Here is a 22,018-nt window from a genome sequence, read left to right on the forward strand (position 1 = left end):
GGCAGTTCAGATCATATATTTTAGCAGAGTGTACAGCAACAATTTAATAGATGTTAAAATTCTGTGAAAAAAAAGGCAAACTACTCCGACCTCCGCATGTAATTCTGAGCAGATATTTTTAATCAACTAGACCACTGAAACTGCCTGAGGCAGCTCGTATTTGAGCAGCAGTTCCGCAACAATTTAATAGATGTTAAAATTAAATGTATTATATACAGGAATGGTAGAGGCCTTTTCTTTTGATAAATATTTTTCAAATATAACTCTGACATTTTGACAGAACATCTGCTTGTCAGTTACTTCTCTATCGTATGTTTCCCCTGCAGATGTTTTTACATTTACGTGGAAACATTTCTCACGCAAGACACATGAATCTTTACATTCGAGAGGACACAAATTAAACACCTCTTCAAACAACTAGAGGTGAGATTTCAAGTTGTCAGATGTTAAAGGCACTAGAAACCGAAATAATTGACAAAGACCACTATTTTTCTCACTTGGTGCATCCCATCCCAACAGATGCAGAAAATAACAACTATGTGAGCATTTGGGCTCAATTGGTAATCAAAGAACAACTGAAATGCCGTCAAAATTGTTCTTGAAGGTCAGGATTTTTTTTTTTGGGGGGGGGGGGGCCATCAAGTGGAAACAGCCTGAGGCAGACAATTCCCTTTGTAAAAAAAAAAAAAAAAAGCAGTCCCTCATTTCCTCGCTTCTCTTAAAAGATTATCAAGTGAGAAAATACAAATAGCTTTTGCAAACTGCTTACCAACCAAAAGGACCTATGGAATAAATGCAAAAGCTAATTAATGACCTGACATTTTGATTCGTTCAAGTCTATCTCAAAGGCTAAATGACCAACAAACATGACTGCTGATGTTACACTTGTATGCCTGTTCGTGTGTGCTGTTGCCATTTAGCCTCCGAGACAGACTCGGCTTGAATCGAAACACCAGGCCATTAAAGGCACTGGACACCTTTGGTAACTGCAAAGACCAGTGTATCTCAACATATTCAAAACAAAAACCTGGGAAAATTTGAACTCAATTGGACGTCGAAGACGTGAGAGAATAATCGAATTTGAGACCTCAGCTGAGGTCTTGAGTTCAATTCAAATATTTTCAGTGAGAAATTACTCTTTCTTAAAAATGTTATGTCAGAGGGAGCCATTTCTTACAATGTTTTATACTACCAACAGCTCTCCATTGCTCGGTAGAAATTTTTATGCTAACAATTATTTTGAGTAGTTACCAATAGTGTCCAGTGCCTTTAACTATTTTTTTTAAAGATAATAAAGTGCTGACGTACCACTCCCCACCATAAGGCATCTGCATAGGTTTCAAATTGATATATCCCTTTCTCGTCTTTGTTGTCTCGCTCAGCCAAATACACAAAGTACGACACAAAGATTAACATCAGGAAGCCAATGTAACACGTCGTTATCAGCTCCTAAATATAAAGAGAAAACAAAATAATAGATGAATAAACAAGAGTTTTGTGACAAACAAGATGTTTTGATTGTGACCTTGCTAGGACTTCCCAATCTAGCACTTCAGGTCCCTTCAGCCGCTTTCACGAAACGCTATGATTCATTCTAACTCGAGTTAGGACGAGTAACCCGTCCTAACTTGGGATGGGTTATAATGCTTCCTTTGGATACGGAACTTAACTCGTCCCAAGTCCTAAGATTAATCCTAAGTTAGGAAGAGTTTGGTGAAATCCACAGCTGGTATGCCACACATGTTTTTGAGCAAGACACATTTTCCTGTGTAGCTTCATATAGAGGAAACATTAAGCTGTACGTCTCATTAACAGAGTGTTGGTTCGAGTCCCAGTCTTGTGTCCTTCAAACTTAGCCACAATTTCTTCTCTTCACCCAGAGGTAAATGAGTAACTTTCCCAGTGAGGGCAGAGATGGTTCTTGTATTGATTTAGCTTAGTGCGCTAACAGCAGCGCACTAGGCTGTATACTCCCCAGAAAGCTGAGATGGTTTAAGAAATTAAACAAATGGCCTATTGACCACAGGAAATGATGTTGCAGTGCATAACCATCACTGAGTGACAGAATTGAGTGCTATTCTAAGAAGTCACTTTTATTATTGTTATATTTTGTGGTACATTGTGGTACATTGTTGTACTCTGTTATACTCTGTGATACTTGTACTCTGTGGTATTCTGTAGTACTCTATAGTACTCTGTGGTATTCTGTAGTGCTCTATAGTACTCTGTGGTATTCTGTAGTACTCTATAGTACTCTGTGGTACTCTGTGGTATTCTGTAGTACTCTTAGTACTCTATAGTACTCTGTGGTATTCTGTAGTGCTCTATAGTACTCTGTGGTACTCTGTGGTATTCTGTAGTACTCTTAGTACTCTATAGTACTCTGTGGTATTCTGTAGTGCTCTATAGTACTTTGTGGTACTCTGTGGTATTCTGTAGTACTCTATAGTACTCTATAGTACTCTGTGGTATTATGTAGTACTCTGTGGTACTCTGTGGTATTCTGTAGTGCTCTATAGTACTCTGTGATACTCTGTGGTATTCGGTAGTACTCTGTGGTACTCTGTGGTATTCTGTACTGTTCTATAGTATTATGTGGTACTCTGTGGTATTCTGTAGTACTCTATAGTACTCTATAGTACTCTGTGGTACTCTGTGGTATTCTGTAGTACTCTATAGTACTCTGTGGTATTCTGTAGTGCTCTATAGTACTCTATAGTACTCTGTGGTACTCTGTGGAACTCTATTGTACTCTATGTTACTCTGTTGCACCCCATGTTACCATGTGGTACTAGTGTAAAGGAAGCTTACCTGTCTATGAATAAAAACTACAGAGCCCAAGAGCTTCCAGGTTCCTCCCTGTCTGTCCATATGGAGCATTCTGAGAATCTGAAGGCAGCGAACACCTCTGAAAAAAGTGACAAATTGAAAAAAACATAATAAATCAAGTTTCTCATTCGAATGTGAACTCGAGTAAAACTTTCCAAAAAATATTTGTAACTCTTTTACAAAATGGGGAACGAAGGCATGTTGTGGGCATATTTTGTGTGAGAGAAAATAGTGAAAAACCCCACACAACTTTCCGCGTGTAAGCACAAGTGTCCTTAATTGGGTTGTAGCAACCAGTTTTGCTTGAATAAGACTTTATTTCGGAAGATAAAAATAAAAACCAATGCTTTTTATCCTCACCAAATGTTATATAATAACTTTCAATGCAACCCTCACTCAATACAGAGTGAGTACGAATGATCACACTTATCACTTATTATTACCTGTCCAAGGTTTTTTGTCACAAGAGTATGGCTGTATGAAATCCTTGAACCTTCGGAGACCAAACTATAAAACTTATCTCTGTATGATGTTGATTGTTCGAGTGTGTTTGAGGGTTTGATGAGAAATCTTGAATCAATTTATCATTTACTCTTTTATCTACAGGCATGATATTTGGCCATTGGATTTTTTTTTTAATAATAAAAAGCACCTTATGCTCGTGTCTGGACCCCCCCCCCCAAGGCACTGTCTGAATCAAAACAGCACCAAACAAGAGAAGGAAATAATCAAAGAGCTTTAAAATTGTGCAGATTTTTCTGTGAGTACAAAATGAAAAAATTAGATTGAAGTATAAAAAATGTCAGGCCTGGTCTGCGGTACCACCATGTAATAGTATCCACTCTGCTGTGTAAATTGTTCTACTAAGAACTGTCTGGTGTTTTATCTACTGTCCAGGAGTAGATTAGTAAAATTGGCGACTTGTAGTTCTGATAAAAACTTGTCTTGCTGTTTATCTACTGTAGGACACTACTGAGTTAGTAAAAAAAACTTGTCCATGGAGTAGATTCTGAGAATCCTGGAAACAACTTTGTGCTGATAAGAACTTGCGCTGGTGTATGTCTACTAATGTATCTTGGGGTAGACAGGACAACATCAAGAGACTTTTACTTTCACTTTTACGGATCGAGAGAAGTTCTTGAATTATCTCTGGCCACAGAGTGAGATAATATTGCTCTTTCTATTTCGAATATAAACCACAAGGAAAATTGACATGACCTTTTAAAATAATTTTGGGTTGAACAAAGAAAAATGTGATTTTTTTTTTAACCCAAAATTGTTTAGAAATGTACCCAGTCAGTTTCTCTTGTGGTTAATTTACTTAATATTTGAAATAAAAAGGTGCATCCTCTTTTAAAGGCGATCCCTCTGTTGCCGCTTTCCAGGTTGTCTCAAAAATTTGGATGTGATCCCTGGCTACACAGCAATTACAGGTTGAATGGCTTCTGACTGGCAGCCCAGAACAAGGATACTGACAACTTTTGGAGACAACCAAAATTAGGAATAGATAGCTCAGTTGATTGAGTGTTGGCACATTAATATAGAGGTTGCAGGTCTAAATTTCGCCATAAAAAATTGCTCTTGGCCACAAACCTTACTAACTTTATTATATAAATTGCTCTTTGTTTGACGTAAAATTACTTCTTAAAACCATTATACACTTTCGGTAAACAGTATTGTCCAAGCCCCACACTTCGTGTATCACACCTTATACATAAAATAACAAACCTGTGAAAATTTAGGCTCAATCGGTCATCGGAGTCGGGAGAAAATAACGGGAAAACCCACTCCTGTTTTCGCGCGTTTCGCCGTGTCATGACATGTGTTTATAATAAATCCGTAATTCTCGCTATCGAGAATTTATATTGTTTTAATACTTTATCAAAAATATGGAACAATATTTCAAGAGAAGTCTTTCACCATTACCTTCTGTAAACCCTGTAAATTATTTATAAATCCGTGAACTTTTTTCTTTTTCCTGTACCGAAAGTGTATGACGGCTTTAACATTTCAATATAAACCACAAGATATTGACAAAATAGGGAGACTTACAAAATAGGGAGACGGCCACTTTAGGGTTAGATAGTTCAGTTGGTAGAGCACCGGTACAGTAATCCGGAGGTTAATGGTTTGAGTCGCACTCTAGTCAATGTTTCTTGTTAAACACCAAAATCGTCTTAACATTTCAACAACTTTTTTATTATCCTGCTCAAGTCATTGTCCGACATAATGTCGTTCCTTAACTCACCTTATAGCAGAGGCAGCGAATACCTGGCCTTCAGAACCAAAACAAAGCACTGCGGCAGATGCTATAACAACAATAAAATCTGCACAAGGGGAAACAAAGAAAGAAAGACAAGAAATACTTGGTTATCGTTTAAATGAAAGATTTGAAAAGGGAAAAATCAAAACGAAATTGATAAACAAAAGAGGGTACTCTGACGATTATTTAATTTGCCTCAGTTCTCCCGAGCTTCTTATCATATTATTGCACTATACATTCAAAGAATAAATCAATTATATATTTTGTTTACACGATAAGAGAGAAAACAAATTCAAAGCAATAATATTTTCATCCATGCCTAGGGTTCTTTGACTTCAGTGAAGGAGAGGAAGGGGAGGGTCAGGGGAGGGGGTGAGGAGGGTCAGGGGAGGGGTGGTGTTTGGTTTGGCTCACTACCCTGTGTGTGTTTTGGCGATAGTAACCAATATCAGCTGCGGTCATTGGCCAGTGATTTTAAACCAATGGCAAATTTAACCGAAACAGGGTTGGGTTACGACTGCCAAAACGCACCACTAATGATTGCACACTGTACTGTAGTGGGTGACTTGCTGTGAATTGGTTGAGATGGTGGGGGGGGAGTAAGGGAAGAAGTCAATTCTATATACAATGTAGTTTTCTTCTTACTTTTAAACCTACTTTTAGTTTAATTACAGGTGTAATTTACTTGGCTGCTATTGTACACTTTAAGTAATTTTGAAGTTGTAATAAATTTTATTGCGAAAGTTTTTACAGTTTTGTGAGGGCACTTTGGGGAGCTTACATAAGGTGCCATATAAACACATTTAGCCAAAAAATAGTTAATCTCCTGACGTATTGACCCTAGCAGAGTCTTTCTCTTCAGCTTTGAAAAAAAAATCTACCACAGTTAAAACGTCACGCCATAACTATTGTTTGCATTTATACCATAGGTCCTGTCGGTTAGTAAGCAGTTTGCAGTCTTTTTTATTATAATATAGCATAACATTGTGTGTGTTGACAGGCTCAGTTCATGGAGGCAGAGAGAGAGAGGGGGGTTGGCAAAATTTTTCTTTGATATGGTTGTCTTCAAATGACGTCATTACTAAAGAGGAATGCTTCTTCGTTAAAAAAACGAATCAAATTGCTGCGCTCTTACCAAACTCTGTGTTCACTCACAACACAACACCTGGGGTTCAAATCACTTATGCCAACAATAACTCACGTCCAGTGTTAATTTTCAAAAGTGTGAAAGAGGTTTAGGTTTGACATCCTGGATTGAACTTGATACCTCGTAATCTTTTTAAGGGGAAATCCAATATGCAATTTGCGAGTAAGATTTAGAACAACGTCTGGTACAGTGTCTGACTTTCCAGGCCGCAAGTTAAATTTGAATTCGTCAGACTATAGAGACACTTGATTTGTCAAACGGTTCAGGGCAAGCTTTGTATAGCAACCTCCAGATGAGCAAAGGTACCATTGTGTCATACACATTCATTCAGAATTGTTAATGGGTGTTCACCGTATCGTACAGAGCAATGCAAACGCCTTCCCCGAATCATGTGACATAGCAACTGTTTCTACAGTCTGGGAAATGCTAATTTTAAAGCAAAAACTTGTGACTAAGCAAGTCATTGTACAAGACAGTATTCAAATTTCAACCTGTAAAATGAAGACCTTCCCTCTGGGCCCAATTTCATTGAGCTCCTATAAGCACAAATTATTGCTTTCACAATTTGCTGCTCAGCAAAAATAAGCAGGATAGTACCAGTCACAAATTGTATGTGTGACATGTTACTTTAGCTGGTAGCCCTATTATGGTAAGCAGCTTTATGAAATTGGTCCATAGATGTAACACTGAAACAAAATACCCAAATCGTCAGAGTCAACAACCCCAGTTTCAACCCTTGGTCCGACTCTACGTAATTAGTGACTGCCTTATGCTTGTAAGCACAAAGTCAATATTAGTTTGGCATCATATTTCGGAGATGACGGACTTCCTAACAAAAGCTGGTTCCTCCCGATCAGATTACAGCGTCATCCGATGGACATTCGCTCATTTATTATCACGACGCCCAGCTTTGGTTACCGGTCAGCTTAGACTAATAAGTCGCATGAGGGCCGAGCACGTTCTTATATTGACCAACGGGGTAGGGACAAGATCCCCTGTTTGACCAATCTTCGCAAAACACAAAGTGAAAATATTAAACTTAATATCTGTTGTGTAAGGCGATGCATTTTAGGGGGTAAAATTAATAGCTATATATGACAATTAGGAGATTGGGGAAAATATTATGCTACATATCACTTATGCTTAATTGACAGCGCTACATTGGGATAAGGTGGTGCATAGCTGTTATAATTAATAGCTATATAAGTCAAATGGAGGACTAGGTACTAGATTATGGTACACAGCAATTACAATAAGCTAAGTGGACAGCACTGCTATAGAAGTGGTAATGAATAACTTAAAATGTATATGAATAAGTAACAAAAATGCTTTCAATTCCCTCTTAATAAAAACAAATATTTATGAAACTCTTAATCTCTGAATTAAAACTTGTGTCATGCAAATTAATGGAATTAAAAGTCTATTTCTAAATTATGTATTGACCGTATTAACAGGTGAAACAAAAGATAAAAAATGTTACCGTTACCAATGAAGTACCACCAATACAGTACCAAACCAATCGAATATGACGTTCAGCTCAAATACATACAACATGGCGTCTGTGAGCGTGTCTGTGTACGTGCCATACAAATGAAACGCTTTTAGACACACATACAATGTACAACCTGGCCTACAATATGGTCGCTTTCATAGCAACAAAGGGGTTATTGGCTACAGTCTATACCGTTTTTCCGTAAAATTTGGAAGTATCTATTTCAATAAAGTTTTCATATTCAAGACACAAATCTTGACATCTATGTATCACAACAACATCCTTCTCCAAAAAAGGTTTTACAAATTTTACAAAGCTCTTTAAAGCGTTCGGCCTTAATTACACCCCCAGCATATTTCTCAATCTTCAAAGGGGGCAACCAGGCCGGTTTGACCACTTAGTAGCTCACCGGACCCTCTCCGTTAATATCTCTGCTGGGGGCACTATTCCAACCAGGTTAATCTAATCAAAGAGCAGACTATTTTTCACACCGGCAAACGTGACGTGTACAAGCCCCCAGAGGTCCATGTACATGATTAATTTCTGAAAGCGGCTAAATGCAAATTAAAGGAAAAGTATACCTTTGATTTTTGGAGGCGTTTGATTGTTTCAAACTGATATAAATGTAGATGTACACAATGAAACTAACATCTGAAATTTTTTGTTTCAAAAGGTTTTAAGGTATCACCAAAAACCCAAGCAAATTTCTGAGCAGGAAGAAAAATCCCTATAGGAATACTCAATCTGAGAAGCGTTACGCGATAACGCTTCTCAGATTCAAATTTTGGGGCATAAAAACTTTCTACATAACCGCATTACTTTAAACTGAAATGATTCTCATAATACTCTATATAATATCAAATGCTGGTGCAGGCTTCTTACCAAAGGTTTTCAATGCCATTAAGTTTTAGAGTGATTACCAAACCTACAACCTTCCCTTTAAGAAAGTGCATTCAAAAGTGTCAAACGGGTTGAGCAATTGTTGCAAAAGACGTCACTTCTACATTTGTATTTCACCCGTAGCATTTGATACACTGATTTTTGGCAGTAATGAAATTTAGCAACTCCTCGCGGCTAAATCTGGTAACATCTTAGGAATTTAATTTTTATCAAGCGACAGTTTCAGTAGCTCTTGCAAAAAAAGGAGAAGCCAATATGTTAAATACAGTCAGATGACAAAAACAGATACTGGTGGCCTAATTTCAATATTGTAAAATTCACAGTGATACATTTGATAACGAAATGGCGGTATTAATTTGAAGCGAGACAGAGAAGTTTATCCACCATCCATACATTCCCAAAACGACGGCAGCTATTTTGACAGTATCTTAATCTGGCTGACACAGGATCTCAGGATAGTCTTGCATTGCCCCTGGGCCGTTGCGCAGCGTGATCTGCTCAACAGGCCTCGGCTATCGGTGCAGATAAAGAAAATCAAATTTACATATTAACGCTGCGGACGTTACCAGCCGCAAACTGATCCCTCTGTTACAAGTTCAAGAGCGATAGAGTATGGATGTTATCGCTGCAAGCAATTTGGAGGACTATTATCGAGAAGGTTGTTGGGAGCACTGACCAGGACTTTTATCGGATTAAATGGAATGCTGGCGTTACCTGTTGCAAGAATAACCTTTTACAAACAGCACTTGGTAGTTTAAAATCTTCATAGAAATAATAATAATGGACTTTTTTATATTACCGTATGAAGAAATCCTACTACCCTTACAATAAATACCCTAACAAAATCAAGGAAGATGCTTAATATTCCGATAAAAAGACATGACCTTCAAAAACAAATTTTGAAATAATTTTTCCAAGTTAATCACTTGTAATGTCTTAATGTTGTATCGTAGACCTATGTCATACCAATAGCAGTTTGCAACAACTTTTTTCTTCTTTTTCATATGAATCAATATTAATTTTGGTTTTTACCCATTACACCGATGTGTGTTACAGCCATGTCTTAAGAGGAATATCAATTCCTACCTTCGGCTCCACTGAGTTTCTGCATGTCTATGTTTTCTTCCTTGAAGCCCTTTTAGTGGCTTTTAGCCTTGTTTTGAGGGAACTTGCATATAATATAAAAAAAAAAAAAAAAAAAAATATATAGCACTGTAAACTCAGTACTTCCAGACTTCCCGAAGTTCGGTGAAAACAAACCACAGGCTTATTACTCGGGTGGGATTCGAACCCACGACCCTTGCAATTCTATAGCAGTGTCTTACCAACTAGACTACCGAGACTGCCCGGTAGCTAGATGATCCTATGTTTTGGAAGCAGGTACAGTAATGATTTAATAGATGGTAAATTTGCATTGGGGATAAAGACTATCAATTTTGGTTTTAACCCATATTCACTGCTGGTTAAGCACTGTATACTCAGAACTTTCCCGAGTCAAGTTCAAAATACTGGAGTTATTTTTTGCCAGCACAACTCTTATCATTCTACTCGTACCGTCCATATCAAAATTTCTGAAAGAATTTATAAAAAAATTCCTTTCCTTTGGCGGAATATCTTTTGCCGCAGGCGGAATACATTAAGTCCAGCTGACATAAAGGTGTTAAAACTGATAAAGATGCAACTATGATAACAACTAAACTAATGCAAAATAAACAATCTGTCACGACATTAACATGATGTTTTTACCATGTACCACAGCTGGCTCTGTCATTTACATGTACATGTACTTGCCTTAGACAGTTATGGTTTGGTAAACTTGACTGTTGCATGCTGAGATTAAATCAACCATGATGAACCGAAATGAGGGCGACTTTGTTTTACTTGTTACGGATCAATTGGTAAAACATATGGTGGGTTTACACAAACACAAACAGAAATCATGATTCGTTCAATCAGATTCTCTTGTGTATTCAACTAAACAATCGATTAGAAAACCTTGTTATTATTAAAAAATTTCTAGTAATTAACCAAGGATATAAGTTAACATCACTGTAGCCCTGAGGAAACCTGTACAAAAGGGTGCTTGCTATGTGATAAATTTCCTGAAAATTGGAGGATGGAATGAATTTACTCTTCCAATAACCAAAGTCAGATGTACCATTCCTTTGAGGTAAGTTTCTTTAAAGACAATGTACACTTTGGTAATTGTCAAAGACTAGTCTTCACAGTTGGTGTATCTCAACATATTCATAAAATAACAAACTTGTGAAAATTTGAGCAAAATCGGTCGAGATATTAATGAGAGAAAAAAGAAACACCCTCGTCGCACCATGGTCACATGAAGTGGTGTGCTTTCGAATGCTTGATTTCGAGACCTCAAATTCTAAAACCTGAGGTCTCGAAATCAAATTCGTGGAAAATTACAATGTACTTCTTTCTCGAAATCTACGTCATTTCAGAGGGAGCTGTTTCTCACAATGTTTTATACTATCAACCTCTCCCCATTACTCGTAATAAAGAAAAGTTTTATGATAATAATTTTTTTGAGTAATTACCAATAGTGTCCACTGCCTTAAAAAAAAGGGATTGCAAAACGAGTAAACTATTCCAAAAATTAATGAATGTACTACCCCTTTGTGATATGTTTCTTGAAAACTAAACGATTGGAATGAATGCACTTGTTCGATAACCAATGATAAACAAACATTCCGTCATTTATGTTTCTTGAAAACTTATCAACATTCTAGCTCAACAAACAAATATCCTTAGTCAATATAATTTAAAAAACAGCAGACCGTGAAGTGGTTTCTCTGGAAAAAGAGACGCACTTTTCATATAAAAAAATAATAATTACATTACACTTAAAATACCAAGCACCTGCGAATGATGAACTGTCAATTTATCTTTCACAAAAAATTGTTCGTCATCTACTCTAGACGACAAGGCTGACCTAGTTTAAATTACTCCGATCACTAAAAGTGTCACCGTCCTACACAACAGAGTTATTCTTCAAGGGTCAGCTGATGTGTGGCGTGGCAATCAAGTTTGTCAAAATGGAGCGAATCCATTAAGGGTTGTATATTCTGGATGTACACCGCGCTATATCCAAACTTGATCAAGACGCAGTGTGCCTATAGTGTCTGCACTTATCATATACATAATAAAATAGATCAGAAATATGTATCTGTCTGTCTGTCTGCCAAATTACATTTGATTTCAAGCTGCTGGTAGGGAATGAATGTACTTTCCCAAGTCAATGGTGTAAGGTTTGTGGTAACACAACATTGAACTACAGACATAAAAACAAACATGTTCAAAACACCCAACAAAGATCAGAGCATTTTACAAAGCTTAGGATACCTAAATGAATAGATCAAAAATATGCATCTGTTTGTCTAGCTGTCAAATTAGATTTTTTTTCCATTATATTTTTGTAAGCCGTAGGGATTGAATGTACTTTCCCAAATCAGGGATTAATCTTCAAAAGCAGACGTTGCAGAGAAGTTGGACAAGGGGCAACAAGGCCAATTGTCTTCTGACAAGGTCATAAAGGACATTCTCTCCTTGGTAAACGACACCTTTATGAGAAACTTGTAAGTTTTGAACATTCAAGGGGCAACAAGGCCAATTGTCTTCTTGGTAAATAACACCTCTATGGAAAGTTGTAAGTTACTATTTGAACATTCAAGTGGCACCAAGGCAATGAAGAAGCTTTTGAAAGGGCAAGGTCACCAGTCATTTGGTAAAGGGGAACCTCTTTAAGAAAATTGTGAATTTTTATTGGACTCTTCAAGGGCCACCAAGACAATGGTCCAGGAGCACCAAGACAATGGCCAGGGACACCAAGACAATGGCCAGGGACAATAATGGCAATTGTCTTCGTAACGCATTGGGCTTGTACATCATTACTGACGTACAAGAATAGTCGCCCTTGCAATTAATAACCAGCGTGTCTGAGTGTGTGTGTGCATTAAGCATCCATTAACAGGCTCAGACACTCGCGCTGTGATTCTACGACCACATGCTGCAAAATCATGCTCATTATTCCATAGTGCTTGGTTTTGTCTCGATCAAAAAAGTCAGTTGGGATCAACTTAATTCCTGGAAATCCCTCGGGGGCAGGATTTAGCCATCGGGGCCCAAACCGGATACAGGACAAAAAATAGCTTTGGATGAGGAGATTTCTGTTATATTATATGCTAAAACAAATACTGATTGACAGAGGGTTGCAGTGTATCATTTACTCACAAATTTAATTAAGTATTGTGTACTACGTATTTAAACAATTGTGAATGAGTTATTTCCTATAAAAATATTATTTTAATGCAGCACATTAACACCCCCAAAAACCATTTAACAATGGACATATACAAAAATATATTGAAAATTTAACATTTTAACATTATTTCTTTTTAAAAGATCATTTTCTTATAATTTTTTTTAAATTACCTTATGTGTCATCTTACACTGTCAAGCTTTCAAATGTCATTGGAAATTCAAACTCAGAACAAGTTGTTATTATTAATATTATTAAATTACTTCTGTTAAAGAAACCAAGGATACCTCATACGTGTACGTTAACTTAATCACTTTGTAGCTCACACGCCCAAGGAAACTTGTAACCAAGAGTGTTTGCTGAGTGAACCAGAAACAAAGCCTTCATGTCCCATCGTAAGGACAAAACAACTATAGTAAAGTGTCTTGCTTAGGTCACAACTGCCACGACTGGGAGTCCAACCCACACTCTGTTGATCAGAAACACGAGCTCAGAGTTCACAAATGTCTTGTTTTGTGATCAGGCGGGCCTTCGATTTCACCGAACTCTTCCTAACTAAGATTTAGGACTTAGGACGAGTTAAATTCTGTATCCTTACGTTAGTACACTTGAACCCATCCTAAGTTAGAACAGCATTTCGTGAAGTCGGCTGCTGGAGTCTCATCTCTGAGAGGGCAAGGCTATTTTCATTTTGTAAAGTCTATGGGGAACTTCTGACAGGAGCACCAAGGTCAAGCCCAGCAGGGCAACAAATTTTATGTTGACCTCTGTGAACTCAATGGTAGTTCCAGGTCTGTATTAGTTCCTCACAGCTTTAAAAACCCTGCTGATACGATTAGAGTTGAAAACTTGTGTAATACCTCAGTCCCTTCAAAGCATAGACTGACAAAGCAGCCGATCATAAATTGGTGATTTGTTAACAAAATTGTGCACTTGCATTGAAAGGATGAGCAGCCTTACATCTCTGACAAAGTCATTTCATGTCACATGCTGTCTGTTACGAGGCAGACGTGATAGGTATTAGAATTGGATCCTCCAAAGTGATCCATTAATCCATTACAACAAATGATAGAATTCAGTTCTTATTATTATGATAAATATGGCATGTTTTCTTTGTGAACATAGTTTTGACTTTTTATACTGCCATTATATATATATTTTGTCTTCTTTTTTATTGAACAGACCTGGGAGCAGTTCGTTCCTAATGAACTGAGTACTTCATAAAATGTATATATTTCCCCCCCCCCTCTAAATTCTGAAATGTCTCTGTGTGGTCAGGCAGTTAAACTGCAGGGCTTGGTGTGTTGCGGCCTAGCGGTGTATTTTAACAGACCCAGACTCTGGTGTTGTCAGCAGCAGAGTGTGGGTTCAAATCCCGGTCATGACACTTGTGCCCTTTAGAAAGGCACTTAAAGGCAGTGGACACTATTGGTAATTACTCAAAATAATTATTTGCATAAAACCTTACTTGGTGACGAGTAATGGGGAGAGGTTGATGGTATAAAACATTGTGAGAAACAGCTCCCTCTGAAGTGACATAGTTTTCCACGAATTTTCCACGAATTTGATTTTGAGACCTTAATTTTAGAATTTGAGGTCTCGAAATCAACCATCTGAACGCACACAACTTCGTGTGACAAGGGTGTTTATTCTTTCATTATTATCTCGCAACTTTGTCGACCAATTAAGTTCAAATTTTCACAGGTTTGTTATTTTATGCATATATGTTGAGATACACCAAGAGAGAAGACTGGTCTTTGACAATTGCTCAAAAGAAAAAATTGTGAAGGTAGTGCATTCTGCTGTACCAACCAGGCCGATAACAGACTCTGAAGGGGGTTTCCCTGTTTCATCCCCAGGGGTAGGTGGCAAGGTGCCCCTGGTGGTAGTTGATTTGGGTCAATAGCCCAAATCAGTTAAGTGTAACCCCCTCACATTAAAGTGGCCGTCCGGCCTGGTGAGCTCAAAAACTGTTTTTAAAAAACCCATAAAATCGAGGGTTGAATGCCAACAAAGGTTTTTGTACTTTTAATGCTGTTAAGCACCACAAGGTTGGATCAGCTTAAGCCAGTCAAGAAATCTAATTACCATTAATAATGATAAATATTAATACCCCATTATATTTAACTCTCCAAACAGCAATCACGGTAAGTGGGTAAATGATGGTGCAGTGTCGCTGGCTGTCAAAAATCTCACATAAAAAAGACATACTAGTTCTCAATTTTCCCCACCAGTGCTTGAATCAAATCTCTTCCGTAATATTTATTCTGCTTGACATATAACAGATTCTCCCTTGAGATAAAACACTTTTTTTTCCATGAGGGAAGCAAAATGTTTGGTTTGAGTCCGACGATATCTAACTGACTAGTGATGCATCTTTGCATCTGGATTTGTCCTTGGGACATTGGCAATTGCCAACGACGCTCTTTTGTTTACTTAGAACGAAAGATCTTTTGGAATCAATTGAGATGAGTCTAAAACCGGCATGCTGGGTGGTATTTATCCCGCTATCTCGGGATGCCTCAATTTGTATCAGCGATTTTTGGTTCTGTGCCAAAGTTTACGTCAGAAGACAGAGATATCTTTTAAAGAAAATAAATCAACTGCATAGAGGTGCATTTGTTATGCTGTCAAACCCAAAGGGTGTCATCTGTGAGAGAGCAAGGTCATTTTCATTTTGCAAAGAGCACTTCCATTGGACAACATCAAAGTCTATGGGAAACTTTTGAAAGGGCACCAAGGCCAAGACCATGGGCAACAGAGGTCATGGCCTCTGTGGCAGAGCTGCAAACATTTCCATCTTGCAATCAGGAAGATTTTGTCCAAAAATCATAGAGACATTACGAATTACTATTAAGCGTAACAGGGAAAAAGGATCCATAACCAGGGAGTTTTCAAAAGTGATCATCAGAACATGGCATTAGATTGGTCAATATATATTTGTCTCCTGACGATGACTAGAGCAAGATAGTCGAACGTTGATACCAATTTAAGAACTGACTCCGCAGTAGTACAGTTAATCACAATCCTATAAGCAGTAGTCCCAGCCTATTTTCTATACCATCCGCCCAAGTAATAGTTAATAAGCAGGACAGTTCTTTTCAGAACTGAGAAGTCTCCCACTGATAAGCTAAAGTAGTAGTCCCAGCCTATTTTCTATACCATCCGCCCAAGTAATAGTTAATAAAGCAGGACAGTTCTTTTCAGAACTGAGAAGTCTCCCACTGATAAGCTAAAGTAGTAGTCCCAGCCTACTTTCTATACCATCCGCCGGGGAATAGTAAAAAAAGCAGGACAGCTCTTTTCAGAACTGAGAAGTCTCCCAACCCCCTGAACCACGGTAGTAGAGTAAAGCAAGACAGTTCTCCAAGAACAAACTCTACCTGGCAAGTAGATACACACATGGTGTTACCGCACACCAAATATATATTGATACCTCACCATGCAATGCCTCAAATCCTATGTAAGATTGGTTAATTTTACAGAGAACTTTCTGCAGAATCCAGGAGAGTTGGCAACTCCATTCTGACCTGTAACTCCAGACAAGGATGCTCTGTATGCAAATATTTGAATATTAAACACTGCTTGTCTTAGTTTCTTGACAAAAAATTTGTACTTTGTACTCTCTCGTGTTGCCAATAGGTGTCAATTTTCCACAGTTTGAACCTGGACAGAAATAAATTTCAGTTAAAATTTGACATGGATCCGTAAAGTTATTTCCCACTGCACCCATCAGTCCTCAAACTAACCTGTCAGGTACATGTAACGCTCAAACATGGGCGAGAGCAGTCGGAAAAAATAGCATGTTTTTTTCTGCTGGACCCAGTGCTTTCTTGGTATTAGTCTTGGACATCCCCAAATTGGAGACGTAGTGCTTTCTTCTCTACCAGCCAGGCTTCTGATGGATGATACCCAAACCATACAGTACATCCATAAGCAGTCTGTTAAGGAGGTAACCCCGTTTCAGCCCCGGGAGTAGAGTTGGCAACAGCCCCCCTGGAAAAATAGTTTTCTTGTGTGTCTGGCAACTTACATAAACAAAAAATAAATAAATAAAAATCACACATCCTGCTGAAATGCTGGGAGTCGTGACTTGAATAATCCATAATGAACACCTGATACAAATAACGACAATGACAAAGCACTGATAACACTGACATATAAGACAGAGTATCTCCGACGATACAAAATCAAAAATGATGGTTAAATGGTCATTTAGTGCATTATGCCAGTCAAATTAAGAGTAATATTTTAAAAGCATGACAGACAGCCGACCACTTTAGCAAGTTACAAAACGGGTTGTCAGGTCTCAGCACTCTTTGCATTCATCAAATCGTCTTACATATCAAGAGTGAAGACAATTCGTGACCAATTTAATTACTCGTCCAGCACTCAATGTCCTCTTACCAAGGAGGCAGCCATCTTTAAGAGCAAGAAAAGAATCTCATCAAACTATTGTGTCCGGCCCGACCCTCCTCTTAATAGCATTTTGATTAAGGAAGGCATTGATAAGTGATGCCTAGTAATTAAAAATGCTTCGGAGATGAAAAAACATTTCTTACATAATAAAGGTTGTGATTGCTGCGACTTTAAAGGCTCATTTAGTAATGACTCTGAACATTCGTGGCAATAAAAGATGTACATTAGTAATAGTGTAATGCATTTTAGGAAACCTTTTAATTTAAAACATTGCAGTTATGGAAAAAGATATCACTTTTTACCCCCCAAAATTTGAATCTAAGAACTGTAGTAATGTTTCTCAGAAAGTGCATTCGAATTCCAGATTAGTCTCCCTGCGAGGGAAAAACTGCTCCAGATTTCCGGCAGTATCTCAAAAATGCTATCACCTTATGAAATGAAATTTTTCGCAGGTTAGTTTGATGATATTTATTTACAACCGTTTAGTATTGAAACAAAGAGTGGGTTCTAATTACCAAATGTATACAACCCCTTTAACCAACAAAACACAAGTTGGTTTACATCATTAAAGGGTGACCTCGTCAGGCGAGCTCCGACTTTATTGACATGCGTTATTCACATTCAAGTAATTGTTATGACTAGTTGTGGTGCTTGTCATTGGTAGACTGGCATAGGATTCAAACTGCCTCTAGATACCAGGCAATCTTGGTGGTCTAGTTGGTAAAGATATCGGCTAGAACAGCAAAGGTTGTGGGTTCGAATCCCTCCCAAGTAATATGCCTGTGATTTTTTCACTTGACTCAGGGAAATGCCGAGTATACAGTGCTTTCACACATCGGTGTAAGGTTGAACCAAAATAAAATATTAAAATATGATTTCCTTTTGAATGAAAGACAAAGTAAAGTGCCACTAATTCCACACAGGGTGTCCAAAAGAGACCCAGACTCTCATCTGACTAACCTCCACCCATTGAATAGAGACGAGCAAAAGTTAGTGAGTGGAAATTATTAAGTATTTCTACCAACCACTGATGAGCAAATAGTGAGATAATTATAGAGTCAACCTAGCGATTATAAACTACGGACAGTCGACCAGAAAACTTAAACTCCCCACGCCCTGGATAAACATCACTGGCTTTGGCGCTCCATTAATATTTCCACTTAGTTAATTAACAAATCGATGCTTGCCATTTATCTATCACACATTATGGATTAATTGACCAATAGGATTTCTGCACCAGTCACTGTTGCCATACTCAGTCAAACATGGCCGTGTAAATGCTGGCGTTGCTAACGACTCGTTTGTTTGTTTTGGAGGTGCCTAAGAATAGGTGTTTCCCCCCATTCTACTGGTCCCTAATGGACTTTCATCCTGGCGATTGACGCAAATGCTTATTATTTTAGAAACCCCATTTGATGTGTGATGTCTGAATTTGTGTAACCATTACATTGTGGTGAGGGCCTGGGTTGACAAGTCTATCACTAGCCCCGTGCACTTAATATCTAAAACCAATTGGCCATTATGATCACCAGACAAATGATGGATTGCTTTACAGAAATGACATCCCCCAGGGAATAACTGAAGCCTGGGCAAGGCTCAGCAGAAAAAGATCGATCGCAAGACTGAAGAACTGACAGAAAATACATAAAAGTGGCCAATTATATCCAGCAAAATAGCCTTCAGCGCAAACACTTAGTGCCTACTCTTTTTTTTGTGGATGACAACATTTTTTTACAACTTGACACCGAATGTAGTACATTGATCCTACAACATTTTAATAGATGTTAAATTTGCATCAGGGGTGGAGAATATTATTTGGTTCATCAAATCTTGATCATAATTGTCATATTTTATTTGGTTTAACCCTTACATCGATGTGTGTAAGCAGTTTTTATTTAAGTACTTTCCCAAGTAAAAAAATAATCACAGGAATATTACCCGGGTGGGATTTGAACCCTCATCCTTTAGCAATCTAAAGCTGCTTACCAATTAGACTTAGACCAACGAGATTCAAACTGCCTCTAGCTGTTGGACAATCTCAATTAGCAAAGATTGTTGGTCCGAGTCCAAACCAAGTAAAATGCCAGTGATTTGTTTTCACAGAACTCGGTACTGAGTATTCAGTGCTGACACCAATCAGTGTAAGGGTAAAGCCCAAATAGTATATCATTTAAACAAATAATTTCATCAGGAATGTTGTCACTTACCGATTATTAAGATAGGCTTCCTGGCAAACTTTAATCTTCCCCTGATTCCCTGGTACTGCTGCCGGCAACCCGCAGACCACACACGGACAAGGTATTCACAACTGAAGAACAAAACTAAAATTATCTCCTGTGAAAATTAAAGAAACAAACTTATCTGAGTAATGCATCTCATCTAATCTGGGGATGCAGACTCACAAAACATTATTTTGAGCGAAAACGTGGTTTGATTGTATTGATTGATGTTGAAATGAAATAAGTGTATTTGAAATGAAATGAATGGCTGAGTAGTCTTGGAGTATCGAACTCAAGTTCTCTAAGTCATCAGAGTGTGGGATCGAATCCAAGGACATTGGGCTAGAGATTGTCGAACTATAATTGCTTCTCATCACCCACAAGTAAATGGGTACCTGTGAGGGCAGAGATGGGTACCTGTGAGGGCAGTAACTTGTGAGTTTGACTGCAGGAGCTGCATACTCCAAAGGAGTTGGGATGGAAAGCTAATAATTGCCATTAATTTAACGGCAGTGGACACTATTGGTAATAACTTAAAAATAATTATTAGCATAAAACCTTACTTGGTAATAAGTAATGGGGAGCTGTATTGTATAAAGCATTGTGAGAAGCGGCTCCCTTTGAAGTGATGTAGTTTTCCGAGAAAAATGTATTTTTTCCACGAATTTGATTTTGAGACCTCAAGTTTAGAATTTGGGGTCTCGAAATCAAGCATCCGAAAGCAAACAACTACGTGTGACAAGGGTGTTTTTTCTTTCATTATTATCTCGCAACTTCGATGACCAATTGGGCACAAATTTTCACAGGTTTGTTATTTTATGCATATGTTGAGATACATCAAGTCAGAAGACTTGTCTTTGACAATTACCAATAGTGTCCAGTGTCTTAAAACAGCTCAGCCAATTCTCTTTTAGTGTGGGTTGGGCGGCCGGGTTGAAAAAGAAAAAACAAAAAAGGACTTTCCTCCTTCCTTTAAAGGCTGAGCGTTAAACTGGCCTTAATTGTTATGCCAGTCAACGAGAGAGTGCCTTCTGGATGAAATATTTCAGGCAAGAGTCAGGTACAACTCTGGGGGTATTTCCCTACAGATCACTAGCCCTCATTGAACCTCTACCTATATATCCCTTCCCTTCCCCCACCAGTGATAATACCACAAATGATGGATTGGGGAAAGTAGAATTGTACAAGTTGCCAAGCATGACACCATAAATATGAACGTAGATGAAACGACCCATATTTCCCTACAGAGCGGGGGACAGAGGAAACGTAGAAACACTCGCCTTGGAGTGTCTTCCCACGGGGACCAAACTTTTTTCTCGTGTTGATGAGCTATAAGACTTGATGTTTGGGCAATTTTCAGCCAGTTTGTCATTCGACAAAATTGTCAATCGTTTTGTGATGAACTTTTAAAGGGAGCGAATACTTTTGATTTTTGTAACCATTTGATTGCTTTAATCCTAGATATAAATGTAGATTTATACAATAAAACTTAACTTTGAAAAATTTCATTTCAAAAAGTAGTAGCATTTATGAGATATCCTTGAAAGAGCGTGTGTTAAGTTGCACCGGCATAGTAAACTGCTCACAAAAAGTAAGGAAACTTTTTTCAATCCTGTGTATTTGTAATTATTTAATACTCTCTTTGTATATGGTATATATAAATGCAAAGCTGAACTGTTCCTCTTTAAAATGATACCACATTTGCAATGATTACATGTTGCTGAACTTGGCTACACGAATAACAATGAGGCAAAGTCACAAACCAAATGTGCCAAAATTACCGTTGTCTGTGAATGGTCAATAGGTAATGCTCAATAATCAAACCGATCAAGCTTTTCAGAACCATTAATGGTTTACACAAAGATTTGCACCAGTGAGCTCATCAGACACAATTAACCCTCATCTCTTGAAAAACACCTTGTTTGATGGGTATTTGCAAGACGATATTCTGCAGCCGATTGCAGTCCCATACTTGCAGACTCTTGGACCAGATGCCATCTTTCAAGATGACAACGCTCGCCCCCATCGAGCCCGACTGTTGACTGACTATCTGAAAAATGTTGGGGTGCACCGGATGGATTGGCCAGCTAACAGTCCAGACCTGAATCCCATGGAACATCTGTGGGACCAGCTTGGCCTCGCTGTCCGCGCCAGAACCACCAACACATCAACTGTGGCTGACCTAACCAGGTTCCTTAATGAAGAATGGAACGCCATCCCTCATCAGCAGCGCATCACAAGACTTGTGTGCAGCATGAGAAGAAGGTGCCAGACTGTCACCAACGCCTTCGGATCATCCACTCGTTACTTCTTGTATCAATAAAGTGGATTAAGATCAGTAAGTTGTCTTGCTTGTTTGAATTACAGTGTCAATTTGATTGTTCACACAGTCAAACAAAATTGCTAATTTTGGCACATTTGATATGTGACTTTGTCTCATTCTCATTAACGTGGTCAAGTCTAGCAACATATA

General features: G+C 38.1%; 1 protein-coding gene across 1 annotated transcript in view; it reads right to left on the minus strand.

Moving 5' to 3' along the window:
- The window catches only part of LOC117291571 (potassium voltage-gated channel subfamily KQT member 1-like), a 35,595-nt gene that overhangs the window by 11,315 nt on the left and 2,262 nt on the right, over positions 1-22,018 (minus strand). Inside the window, exons 2-5 of the mRNA XM_033773375.1 lie at positions 19,534-19,660; positions 5,078-5,156; positions 2,812-2,908; positions 1,309-1,449 (exon numbers count right to left, since the gene is read on the minus strand). Of these exons, the coding sequence (XP_033629266.1) occupies positions 1,309-1,449; positions 2,812-2,908; positions 5,078-5,156; positions 19,534-19,660 (444 nt within the window). The remainder of the gene's footprint in view (positions 1-1,308; positions 1,450-2,811; positions 2,909-5,077; positions 5,157-19,533; positions 19,661-22,018) is intronic.

This window comes from Asterias rubens, chromosome 6, assembly GCF_902459465.1.
Source record: "Asterias rubens chromosome 6, eAstRub1.3, whole genome shotgun sequence".
Taxonomy (NCBI): domain Eukaryota; kingdom Metazoa; phylum Echinodermata; class Asteroidea; order Forcipulatida; family Asteriidae; genus Asterias; species Asterias rubens.